Genomic DNA, 12756 nt, shown 5'->3' on the forward strand with positions numbered 1-12756 from the left:
GTTCCCAAGCCTCGTGTGAACCCACATTAATTTTCTTGACAAACATACCTGGGCCTCTTTAGCTACAGTAGCTGCTTGACACTTCCTAGACCTCACCGGGCAAGATCTGGCCTCAGGGCCTTTGCCTATCCCAACACAAAGTGCACCCATCTAACCACACAATTTGCTTCTCAACCTCCTTTTAGGTCTTCCCTCAAACGCTATCTTCTCAGTGAAGTCTTCCCCAATCACCTTATTTAAAATTGTGCAACGCTCGCTCCCTCTCCCCAACGCCATTTATCACCCTTGCTGGCATTCGTCACCAGAGCACTTAGTACTGCCTCATCTTCCACACACTTTCCTTATTTATTTTATTGCTGCCTTTGTCCTACCACTGGAATGATTATAATTACTTGTTCAACTGTCCTCTTCATTGGAATGTAAACTCTACAAGAGCAGGGATTAGAGTTATTTGGTTGCTGTTGTTCACTGTTGTACTCCCAGCATCTAGGATGAATCAATGAACGGTCAGGAATATTATTCCTCTGAGTTTGCTTCCTAAGGGCCAGCAGGGCTGTTTGGCGGGCATTCAGGATGTGAGTTCCATCATGTACCCAGGGCCTCTGTGGATACTTGTGTTGGGGAGTAGCAGGGACCTAGGCCACGGACACATGCATCAGGAGCTTGTGTTCCACCAAAGGAGAATGGCCCAATCAAACCTGCTGGGAGGGAGGGACACTGGTCTCTCCCACATGGCCCTGCCCTGATCTTAGAGGAGGCATTACTGGAGAAGCACAAAGGTCCCCTGGTGCTCTGTTTCCTTTGAAGCTTCGTCCTCTGCTCAGCAGTGACCTAACCTCACCAAAGGACCAATAACCAGAACAAGGAGCTCTTGAACCCTCTCAAACAATACACTTAGGAGACAACCACCATCAAAGAGGGAAGAGATGGCATTTGAGGACATAATGGGAAAATCTGGGTACCCAGAGTCCCTACACCTGGCCAGACAGCCCCATAAGTGGGAAGACTGCTTTGAGGTCAGGGAGCTGTAGCACATAAAGTGGCTGAGTCTCTCTCCTTCTCCATTTACTGGGAAATGTTGCAATTTCTTATTTTGTCAACAAGGAAAAGGACAAAATCAGGTGGTATTTTAAATGCTGGTGTTCTCCCTTACTCTCTTTATTCACTTAGGTCTTCTTGGATCATTACGTAGTGTTGCTTCTTTGTCTCTAGTAATTTCCTTTGCTCTGAAGTCTACTTTATCCGATATTAATATAGCCTCTCCTGCTTGTCTTTGATTAATGGTAGCATGGTATATCTTTTCCCAACTTTTAACTTTCCATCTGCCTATGCCCTTATGTTTAAAAGGAGTTTTGTATACATGGCATATAGTTGGGTTATATTTGTATCCACTCTGCACATCTCCATCTTTTAATTTAAAGTAATTATTGGCTGGCTCAGTCGGTAGAGCGTGTCACTCTTGACCTTGAGGTTGTGGGTCTGAGCCCCTCGTTAGGTGTAGAGACTACTTACAAAACATAAAGTAATTATTACGTTAGGGCTTCAGTCTGCCTCTTTATTTTTTGTTCGTTCTCTTTGTTTTAGTTCCTGTTTCTCCTTTTTTTGGTCTCAGGTGGGTTACCTGAATATTTTTTAGAATTTCAATTCGATTTTTACTGGTTTGGGTTATGCTGCTTCATACCATTGTCTTAAAAGTTGCTCTGGGAATTACGATGTGCACGCTAACTTCTCTGTGTGCTGGGATTGATATTCTGCTACTTGAAGCCCGGAACCCTTACTTCCATCTAGACCCTTTTACCGTCCCTTCCACTTCAAAAACAGAACTGTCCCAACTATTTCCTCTACATACTTGAGCACGACACATCACATTTTAACTTTTGCTTCCACCATCACATAGATTTAAGAAACTTATAAGGCAAAGATAGTCTTTTTTATTTACTATTTTTACCTATTCCATTGTTCTATTTCTTTCTGAAATTCCGAGCCTTCTTCTGTCATCAGTCACTTTCTGTTCTGAGAACATCCTTTAGCCATTCTTTAAGAGTAGCCTGCGAGTGGCAAATTCTCTAAGTTTTTCTTTAACTGAGAATGTCCTCATTTTTCTCTTCATTCTTAAAGGCTACCTCCACTGGATCCCGAATTCAAGGTTAATAATTCTAGTCTTTTAGCACTTGACAAATGCTGTGCCCCTTCCTGCTCGCCTCCATGTTTCAGATGAAACAGTTGGAATTGGCATTCTTCTATAGATAACGCATTGTTTCTTCCTACTCCCATTCAAGACTTTTTATTTTCAATCTTTAGTTTTCAGAAGTTTGATTATCATTTGTTTTGGTATGAATTTCTTTGGATTTATCCCCGTTAGTATTTGCTTAGCTTCTTAAATCTGGAGGTTTACACCTTTTGCTAAATTTGGGAAATTTTCAGTCCTTATTTCTCCAAATATTTTTCCAGCTTTCCATTGGTCCCTACTGATTCTGGGTTGGGAAGAATAGATTGCAGACTAGTTCTACCTCCAACCACATCATTCTGCCTTTTTTTTGTGCTGGGTGGGGATGGAGGTTGAGCTCCCTGCTGGGCCCAGCTGGTGTCAGAGAAGGAGGGCAGGGGCAATAGAATGCTGGTTAGTCCTCTTCCACTGCCTCCTTAAGTCTCTCTCCTACTGGGTGAAAGTGAAATCTCAGATCTCTATAGGACCCCATTGACACTACCTCAATAGGGGTACTGGGATGCCCCTTGCTTCTGCCCTGTAGGGGATAGAATATCAGTTCCCTATTAGCCCAGAACTACCCCAGCGAGGAAATGAGAAAGCATTACTGGCTTCTGTTGGGCAGGGGACAGAGGACTAGCTCCCTCCTGAGTCCCACTGACACCACAGAATTGGAGGGAGGGGAGAATGGGAACTGTGTCACCCCTGTTTCCATGGAGTGGAAGTTATAGAAGATCACTTCCTCTTTAGTCCCACTGAAATTACTAGGTGGGAGAGGAATAGGACAGCAGCAGATTTTCCATTACTGCTTGTCTAGGGTAGGGCATGTATTAATAGCCAAGAAGGTTTTCTGTTCTGTTAGGCAATCCTTTTCCCAATTCTTTGGCTATGGGAATAGGATTTACTTAGAGCTTCACTGCCATGTCACTGAAGTCCAAAGGTCCTTAGACAGTCTGCCTTCTTTCCACTTTTCAGAGTCATCCTATGATTGATTGTTCTGTTATGCCCAGGGTGTTCCTATTTTAGTTGTAAGAGGAAGGGACTGGGAACTACAGAGCTGCTCCATCTTAGCCAGATGCCTCTTGATTCAATTATTCATCAGCGGTTTTTTTGAGCCTCTACTATGTTCTAGTCCTACGGCTAGGAAGTGAGGACTCACAATGAATAAGACAGACATCCCCATCCTCACAAAGCTTACACTCAAGTGGAGGTAAAGGACAGTTATACAAGGCATTACAGCGAAGTGTAACAAATGCTACGATAAAGCCTCTCACACTAACACCGTGGAGTGGAACACATGAACCAAAAAGAAAGCCACACAACCAGAATAAGTTGAGACTCTTTCAAGCCCCACAGATTCATTTCTGAGTAATGGATACAATCACTAGGATCATTCTGATTGCTTTTGTGAATTGAGAACACTCTGAAAGGCAAGAGCTATGATGACAGAGCTGCCTGACTTCACAGCTGCTGATGGTGTCTAGGAGCAGGATTTTCTAGGAACTAAGAAGCTACAACAAATAAACACAATCACATCTCTTAATAGCCCCAGACTGAAGCAGAAAAAACCACTGCAAAGCCCTAATTCCTGAGTCAATAGTCTTGGACACCACCAGCTTTTGGTAGAAAGTCAGTGGTTCTTCACTGGGAGTAGAGTCTCCATTTTTGGAAAGTTGCCCTTATTTGGAAAAATATTGGACAATCTGATCCAAGAAAGTTCTGTTCCTTGGCTTCTTCTCACCAACCCAACTTGTTGATATGTTTTAGGCTTGCTAAACCTAGTGGTGATGAATAATGCCTACAGCTATTTATAATAAAACATGATTTAAGACCAAACTGATCAAGAAGACTTACCCGACCCAACTCCCTGTACCGTGACCATAATCACATTAAATGTGAATACTAACAAGTAGAATTTGGGACACTAACTGCCATCCGATTTTGAAAGAAAATTAAATATCAGTATATGTAATTCCTTCTAGCACATACATCTTCAACTAGACACGAGATTTTCAATACAATAATTACTAAGATGTGAACTCACAGACTTCCAGTTCTTGTTCAGTGCATCATAATGGCCAGCAATATAAAGAATAAAACTTATTAATGTAGCTGGTGAAAACTCAAATATCAAGTAGGACTAAGCCACTGGTTGATAGGTCTCATGGTAGGCATGATGGCTCCATCCATTCATTCATCCAATTTTCATTCACACACCCATGCCTCAGGGACCATGTATCCTTAATCTATGAGCTAACGAGCCATGCACAGGTCATGTCACTGGCTGGCAGGCCCCAGCAGAGCTTCCATGATGCACTTTGGGCCCAAGACATAGGGTCCTTGAGTGTGTATCAGCCTGTAGGTTAATGAAGGCTGGCTAGTAAGACTTGGGTCCACTGGTGGAGGGTGTTAGTCGAGAGAGGTGGCTGTCATCTCAACAGCTCACAAGTCATGGGTAGAAAAATCAACCTTATGGGGTTGCATATGAACCATAAATCAATAATTATTCCTATAATCCTCTGTGGCGCCCTCCCTGAGTCCCCAGTGAGGATTAACATTCCATTTGGTCTCTCATCATAAAGTCACCATTACACAAATGAACTGAATGAGAATCCGCTATAATGCCAAAAAGATCTAATTTCATAAAGAAAAGCAAATACTTTCTAACAAGAGTGGCCCTGAGCATACTGAAGAAAGTTCCTTAAATTATGTTTATGCCACTGGCGTACATCAAACTGACTTCAGCACATTTCGAGCTGCCACTTTCTTTCTAGAAGTACTCATTCAATTCATTTTAACAAATTTGCTCTGGTCTGAAATGTCCATCATAATGGCTTCGCACACTTCACTGAAGAAATTTTCAAGGGAGCGGATACCAACATGACATATGTCTAAATTTAAAACAGAAAAAAAAGCTACATTTGCTGTTAAAAAGAAATTAGAAGGAAATGAGGAATTTCTCTTTTGGGACTTATTCCTCAGGAAAAGTCCTTTCCTGTCCTCATTATTGGGCCATTTTTCCACCTGTTGAAGTGATGGTACAACAGCCTGGCACAGGGCATGGGGGCCACCTCCCCCATGGGGCAGGAAACTGAGGGCTGCCCACAGCGTGGCCACACCCCTCACCTCCAGACACCAGGTGACACAACCCAGTGAGTGAGCTGAGCCAGCAGGGTCACCTCTGGCCAGCAAACCAACTCCCCCGCCCAGGGTTCCCTGGAATGTATTTACGAAGAAAAGGGGCTATATTACCAGTTCCCCTGTCCCTGGAGAGCTTGTCCTCCTTCTCCTCCCTCTCTAACGTGCTGCTGGAGGACGAGATGCTGGAGGCAGAGCAGTTGTCCTTCTCGTTCACCTCCTCACTCTGCCTCTCTTTCTCACTGAGGGAGGCCCGCTCTTCCGGCTCTTGCTCCAGTGCTCGCTCCACGTCACTCTCTGCTCCCACGCAGGCAGGGGCTACTTCAGGGCTGGCCTCATCCGTGCCCTGCCCCACCTCCACCTCCGCCTCCCGTCCAGGCTCAGGATCCCCAGCACTCCCTGCTGGAGACAACAATGGAGATTTTAATCACAACAGGAATTTCTTGGGAATGTCAAGTGAGGTGTGAAAGTCGACATGAGGTTGATTCCTCTTTGCTGTTTGGTGTGGGCAGATTTCTAAAGATGGCCCCCAGGATTCGCATCCCCTGGTCATTCAGTCAAACACTCCTCTAGGGACTGCTGATGGTGCAGTCTCCAGTCACTGGACTCTAAGATGTGGAGATTATCTAGGGGGGCCTGATACAACCCAGTGAGACTTTTAAAAGCACAGTGTTTTCTGATTGGCCACAAAAAACAAAGAGAGATTAGAAACATGTGGCCTTAAAGATGGAGGGGTGATGTGACGGACAAGGAATGTGAGTGGCCCTCTAGAAGCTGAGAGCAATTCCTGGCCAACATAAAATAAAGAACAGGGACTTTGGGTCTATGAGTGCAAGAAACCGACTTCTGCCAACAACGTAAATGAACCTGGAGGTGGATTCTTCCCAGGGCCTCCAGTAAGAGACAGGCCAGCCTCTGCCTTGAGTGGGGCCTCGTGATACCCAGGGCTGAGAACCCCATTGAACCCTGCTGGACTTCTGACCTATGGAAACTGTGAGAGAATGAACGGGTCTACTGTGAGTCACTGTTTGCAGTATTTTGCTACAAACCAGGAGCAGCCTTGTGTTTTATCAGTAGCCAAACCAATGGGGACTGTCGCCCTTTACTTGAATTAGGTTTGCTCATAATTTGATTAGCCCATGATTTTGAAAGTTGTTCAGGAGAATCACTCACGGGCACAGAACTATGTATAAACCTATCAAGACTGGAGATTTGATGCCCGTAGCAAGGTAAAATGTTCATGCTCCCATGTGTGACATCCTCTACAGAACAGGAAAATGGCATAGTATGGCCTTGCGTGGTTTTACTGAGCAAAATTCTCAGCTGGGCACCATATATCGGTAGCAAATGACTGACAATACAGAAAGTTCTGAGTCAGCTGCCACACATGAAGGCCAGAGGGAGACAGGTGACTCCTGAGAGCAGGGCTGGGCGAAACCACATCGCTGGAATCATGGCAGTGTGCCCTAAGAGCACGTGCTCAAGCCCTAGGCATATGCTCCGCAAATACAGAAAGTCAGCAGGGTCTGCACAGGGCAGGAACTGTAAGACACCTGCCCAGACCCCAGGAAAACAAGCAGATCAGGGCGTTCCCTCTGGGGAGGCAACCTGCTGGCTCAGGTAAGGGGGGGATGGCTGCCAGTGGAGTTTGCAGAATTCGCCCTCCAGCAGGCCGGCCAGCGCCATTCCTATGGGACAGGAGAGCTCAGGCCTCACTGGCCAGGAGCCCAGCTGCCCTCAGCTTCCCAGCCAGAAGTCATTCTGCCAAGACTCCTTGGGTCCAGCACCCCCACCCCCCATCTGCTCTCAGGCTGCCTTCCTCCGAGAAAGAGGGAATTGGGGAAGGTGCAACGTCAGCTTCTCCTTATGTCCTTGGGTAACTTCCAGCCACGGAAGGAAGAATCACTCCTCCAGGAGTCTCTCCAGTGCCCATCAGGTAGGACGTGAGTGTAGAGGTCAGAGAGCCTCTCCGTTCCGCCTGCCCGTGGCTTCATGACAGGCTGTCTATCTTCTAGTCTAGTACAGCAACCTGCTTCCCTGGGAGACTGGAGGAAGGCAGGCCGGGGCAACAAAGGCCCTCTGCTGTCTACTGGCTGTCCTGCTGGGTGTCCCCAAGAACTGGTGATATGAGGACAAAGTTTCCAGGCCGAGATGTGCTGCCTGGCAGTAGCAGGAGGAAACCAAAGGACATACAACCATGAGCCCACATACGTAAGTGTGGTACCATCGGACACTCTTCCTCAAAAGCAAAGACTGAGCTGAGTACAGGGAAAGAGTGAATACATCCTTGAGAAAAATTCCCTTTGGTATTAGAGGAATTTTTATGGTGATTTCGTCTTCATCTGATAATAAACTATTTAGCAAGGAGCTACAAACACCCCTTCGTTTACGAGCAAGGCAGAGCACCGTGTGACCAATACCACTGTCATCCTTCGGTTGACAGCAGGCATATGTCCTTGCGCACATTTACTTCAGAGCAGCCACATCAAAATGAAAATGTGTTTCCAACCGTCTAGCATGTGGCAGGCATTTGAGGTTTAATTGGCGAGCATATGGCGAACACTGGCTGGGGTGCCTCCCTGTGGCTTTATCACTGACAGGGTGGTTGCCGTGGGTCTGTGTCCACTCTCCATCCCCAGGACACTGGGCATGCGAAGTGGGAAAGACCCAGGATTCAGTGGCGGTTTGACTTCAGCACACGCGCACGCCACCATCATGCGTCCTTCCACCGAAGCAGCGACTCTGGCCCCTGATGAGCCGTGGCCTTCTGGACAGGTGTGGTGACAGACATGCACGTGCTAGCGAGCCACACATCCTTGTGGCTAAGACACGAAACAATTTCACACCCCTCCGCTAGGGCCCCACTTCATGGAGGCATTTCCACGTGCGATCGACCAGCGGGTGGTCTCTCTGTCATGACTGCTGGGGAGGTCGCCATCGCCACACCCGCCTCCTGACCAGAACGCAGACTCAGTAGCACAAGGCCAGACTGCAAATCTGTGGCACGGGAGGCTGTCCTGGCGACGGACAAATACACACATTCGAGTCAAGCAAAACCAGCACAGCTAGAGAGTGACGATGTGGGCGCAAACACACACCACTGCTCCTTCCTGACAACACCCGTCCTGCACATGCCTGGCCGCACACTTGTCACTGACAGAACACACACCCCGGCTTTCAGAGGGCTTGCTCCTCAGCTACGGAAACAGGACGTGAGAACCCATCAATGGGGATCACAGTGGTATGTCGCTGGGCACCCAAGGGAGGGCACTGGATAACAAGGGACAGGGGATCCCTGGAAGGAGCAGCCGGGACCCACGGCAGAGCCCTTCTGCAGTTGCATTAATCAAACACAGGAATGACAAGGGCAAAAGGTCCCCAAGGGCTGAGACCTGACCTTCCTCTTGTGTCCACGAGCGCCCAGCACAGTATTGAGCTGACATCTGCTCTCCCAAAGTCTTCGCTGACACCCAGGAAGCTCTCTGAGGCTGTACCCCAAGTTTCAGAACATTTCTGCTCCCCTTTCCCATTCTTCTCCATCAGGTCCCCTCTTATCAGCACCCTCTCCACACATACACCCCCATTCCTTGACACTGCCCTCTGCCAGGCTACCCCACTCTGGGCGGACAGGGGGAAAAGTATCATCTACCCTCCTGGAGTACCCAGGAAGCAGGAGGAACCATATCCTAGGAGTCTCCAGGAACAGCCCTAAAGAGAGCTAAGGCATTTGTCAACACCTAAGGGTGGAAACTGCTTACGACTTCCCCTATTGCCGGTCCTTGTGTTTAGTGAACCTTTCTCTGGCCCAACAATGGTGTTGGTGGTGAAAGACACAGTGATCCGTGAGTGACACAAGTGACAGACCCAGTGCTTGTCATCACAGGGATCACAGAGGAGCAAAGAGAACCTATGTGCCTGGCCATGGCCCCCGTATGGCAAAGGTGGGGGAACCCTACCCCAATGAACATGGACATCCCAGCCCCCAGGCTCACCCAGACACGGTTAAACATACCCATACATGTGACAGAGCTCTAAAAACAGCAGCATGGTGCCCTGGGGGGCGGGCGGGGGGCGGGTATGGCAAGGGACTTCGGCAAGGCCTGGGAAGGAACATAAGCCGCTTTGCCAAAATGACATTTAAGCAGGGTCTCCAAGGAGGAAAATGAGTTAAAAGGGTGAAGAGTGGCCATGTTCTGCGCAGAGGGAAAAAGCATGTGCAGAGACCGGGAGCACAGGGCACGCTGGAGGAATGAAAGCTGTCTTGCTGTTCTTGCAAGGTGGGGTGAGGACCTGGGACGTCATGCTAAGGGCAGTGATAGCTGCTGTAGGTAGAGACAGGCAAACAACACTTCCCGCTGGGACAGCTGACACATGCCTGGTGCTATGGGTGAAGCTCATCAGTCATGTGGAGCACCCAGTCCCGGAAGCAAGCCCTGCAGACAGAGACTCAGGAGGAAGAGGCGAATGCCAGACACTGGGGCTCAACAGACCATGATGAATAAAAACATGACGCCCATGGGAAGCTGATCCCACTCCAGAGAGCCACTAGGGGAGCTAGCCGGTCAGCATCTGAGGGAAGCATGGGGTGCTGTCTCCCTCTGAGGACTGCAATGGAGCACACCTCACATGAACGGTCTCCTAAATCCACACAACCCCTCTGTGGGGAGGCCTCTCCTATTGTCCTCAGAAAGCAAGGCTGGGGAGGGAAGAGTGAAGGCCCAGGCCATGGTGCTGGGCAGGGTACCCATTCCTGAGCACATGCCTGTAAGGACCCTGAAGCCCTGCCTTTGATGCAGGGTCAGAAATGACTGCAATAAACCAAACCTGCAAGTCAGGGGCTGCCAGGGCTCCCCGCCCCCAGCCTTTCCATCAGCAGCCATGCCCGCCTATCACCCCGGACAAAGGAAGGACGCGAAGATCTGCCGCATCTCTGGGACTGGGCGGAGGAGGAGAGGAGTTAAAAGAAGTTCCTGGGCCAAGCACCAGGTAGTCCTTCCCACAGCAGGCATGAGTATGGAAGCAAAGGGAGGACATGGCAAGAAATGCCTGGCAACATAAAAGGCATCCAAAACCGGCACCTGTCTTCCATCCTAATGGAGCAGACTGATGGGATCCTGGCATTGCCAGAACGCACTTAGCAAAGGCCAGAAAAATGTATTTGGCCAGATCCTGCACAGACCTGATTCAAAGGGCTTTAAACTAAATTTTAAGGTGGGAGTGCAGAGAGGAGAAAAAGGAGGGAAAAAATCAAAATTAAACTGCATAAAGGGATATAGGAATGGCTAATTTAGGTAATGTGGAAGAAATCATTGAAAGGAAGAGATCCACAGTATACTCAGAAAGAAGTAACAAGGAACCTGGTTGTCGCCATCCTGGGGATGGGCCTGCAACCCAAACATGGCCACTGAAGGGAATTCTTTATCCAAAGAAAACAGACATTACAGGAGAGAGAGACTGGGCGTGGGAGCAGGATGGGAACCCATCAACATGAGAACCACAGGGAAAGAGGGAAAACGTCACTGCTTTTGTTGAGAGAATAGAAACAGGGTATCCGCCAGATACTGGGACTTCCCTCATGCAGATCACAGAAGTGGGAGGGAGATGAGAGACAGCAGGCCCTGAGCAACTTAGCCAGGGCAGAGGATGGCTCCTAACAGCTAGTTCTCTTTGTCCCTCCGAAAGCCCAGCACCAACTCATCTGGTCCCGAAAATCTCACTAGACATCAGGCCCAGCATACTGGGTACCGAGCGCCTTCTATACACTGGAGCGTCCCCGGAACCGCATACACGCCACGCAATGGAGTCCTCACACCAGCAGTATGAAGATTTGTGTCCCCGTGTGGGAAGTGAGGACACCTGCCCAGAGAGGTTAAGCAACTTGTCCAGGGCTACACCGTGGGCTGGATGCTCACGGCTGCTCCTCCAGACCACTCTCTGCTCTGTGCCCTGGGAGGCTGGCTGCCTCTCACTTTCACAGGGAGGTAGCAGCAAGGGAGGGAGGGAGGGAGGGAGAGGCTGCAGTATTTATGACTCCACTCTCTTCACATGGGGCCTCAGTTTGGCAGAAGTGATCAGGCCTCCGTTTCTGTCCTGTGCCCTCCTTCCCAAGGCCACAGCTCTCACTGAGTCCCAGGCATGGACCAAGTTCCTCCAGGCCTGGAGGTGGGAGCAGTGTGGACAGTCTCCCACCACTGCTCGTCTCCGGAGGCTTCTCCACCGGATGGTCCTGTAACCTTCCCCACACCTCCGTGAACGGTTTCTTCACTGGCTGCCCTCAGGCACCCTCTGAGCACATCTGTCTCCTTCCAGCCTCCCCAACAAGCAGAGCTGGGATTTGCACCCCACGGGACTGACTGAAAGCTCAGGCTATTAATCACGATGGCTGTGAGGTGGGAGACTTATGCTGTAAAGGAGAAGTACATAATCATTCCTGAGGAGACAAGCAAATATACCATGCAGCGTGCACGAACCTTCCAGGTCTGCTTTCATCCATGTCCCTGACAGCTGAGTCCAGAGTGTCCAGTTGGGATCTCCTGTCATGCAACTTTTCTTTGAAGAGATAAATTGCTGGTAGAAAGATCTGAACTTAATAAGTCTTTGGGTGGCTTCAATTGATTTCAGTCTGTGATGGTGTCTCAATGACTCTGCCAGGACTTGGCTCTCTGGCAGGTCTTATGAAACCAAGGGCTGGGCCAGCCAATTCTATAATAGTTGCTCCAAATCCTGTACATTCCAGGGACCTCCCCAGTTCAGAGCTCATAACTAACACCATCAACGTTAAACTTGGGGTTTAATCACATAAATGTGAAAAAGGTCCCAAGAGAAAAAGCTCACAACTTTGGAAATTCTTTAGACTTTGCGTTTGGTGTTGGGCCAGTTCATGCTAAGCTATTCACTCAGATTCACTCTAGAGCGGGATTTCTTGGCCTTAATACCATGGATATTTGGGGTTGGAGAATTCTGGGGTGTGGGAGGGCTGTCCTGTGCACTGTAGGGAGTTCAGCAGCATTCCTGGCCTCTACCCACTAGAGGCCAATAGCACCTCCCCCTCAGTTGTGACAACTAAAAATATCTCGAGACACTGCCAAATGTCTCTTGGAGGGAGATGGGGGTGGGGGGGCAGCAGGGATCGTCCCATGTTGAGAATCACTACTCTAAGGGAACGGTTTCATTAGGATGGGCTCAAACTCAGCCTCCTCAGGCTTTACACAAACAAACAAAAAAACCTACTTTATCATGTGCAAAATACTGACCCATCAGTCTAGTGTACTCAGATGTCTTCAAAATTTAGCCCAGTTTTATTCTCAAAATTGAGATCTAGATTTTCTAAACAGGCTCAGCCTAAGTCACGTCTTAAGATGAAAACCATATGTGGCCAAAATTACCTTCGGAAGCCCTTTTGGAAGATGCCA

At 48.6% G+C, this 12756-nt stretch overlaps 1 protein-coding gene across 1 annotated transcript in view; it reads right to left on the reverse strand.

Annotated features, from left to right (window-relative positions):
• The window catches only part of FHOD3 (formin homology 2 domain containing 3), a 450577-nt gene that overhangs the window by 58670 nt on the left and 379151 nt on the right, over window positions 1-12756 (reverse strand). Inside the window, 1 exon segment of the mRNA XM_044382961.3 lies at window positions 5459-5743. Coding sequence (XP_044238896.1) covers window positions 5459-5743 — 285 coding nt within the window.

The sequence above is a fragment of the Ursus arctos genome, unplaced genomic scaffold (genome assembly GCF_023065955.2).
Source record: "Ursus arctos isolate Adak ecotype North America unplaced genomic scaffold, UrsArc2.0 scaffold_17, whole genome shotgun sequence".
In the NCBI taxonomy this organism is placed as follows: domain Eukaryota; kingdom Metazoa; phylum Chordata; class Mammalia; order Carnivora; family Ursidae; genus Ursus; species Ursus arctos.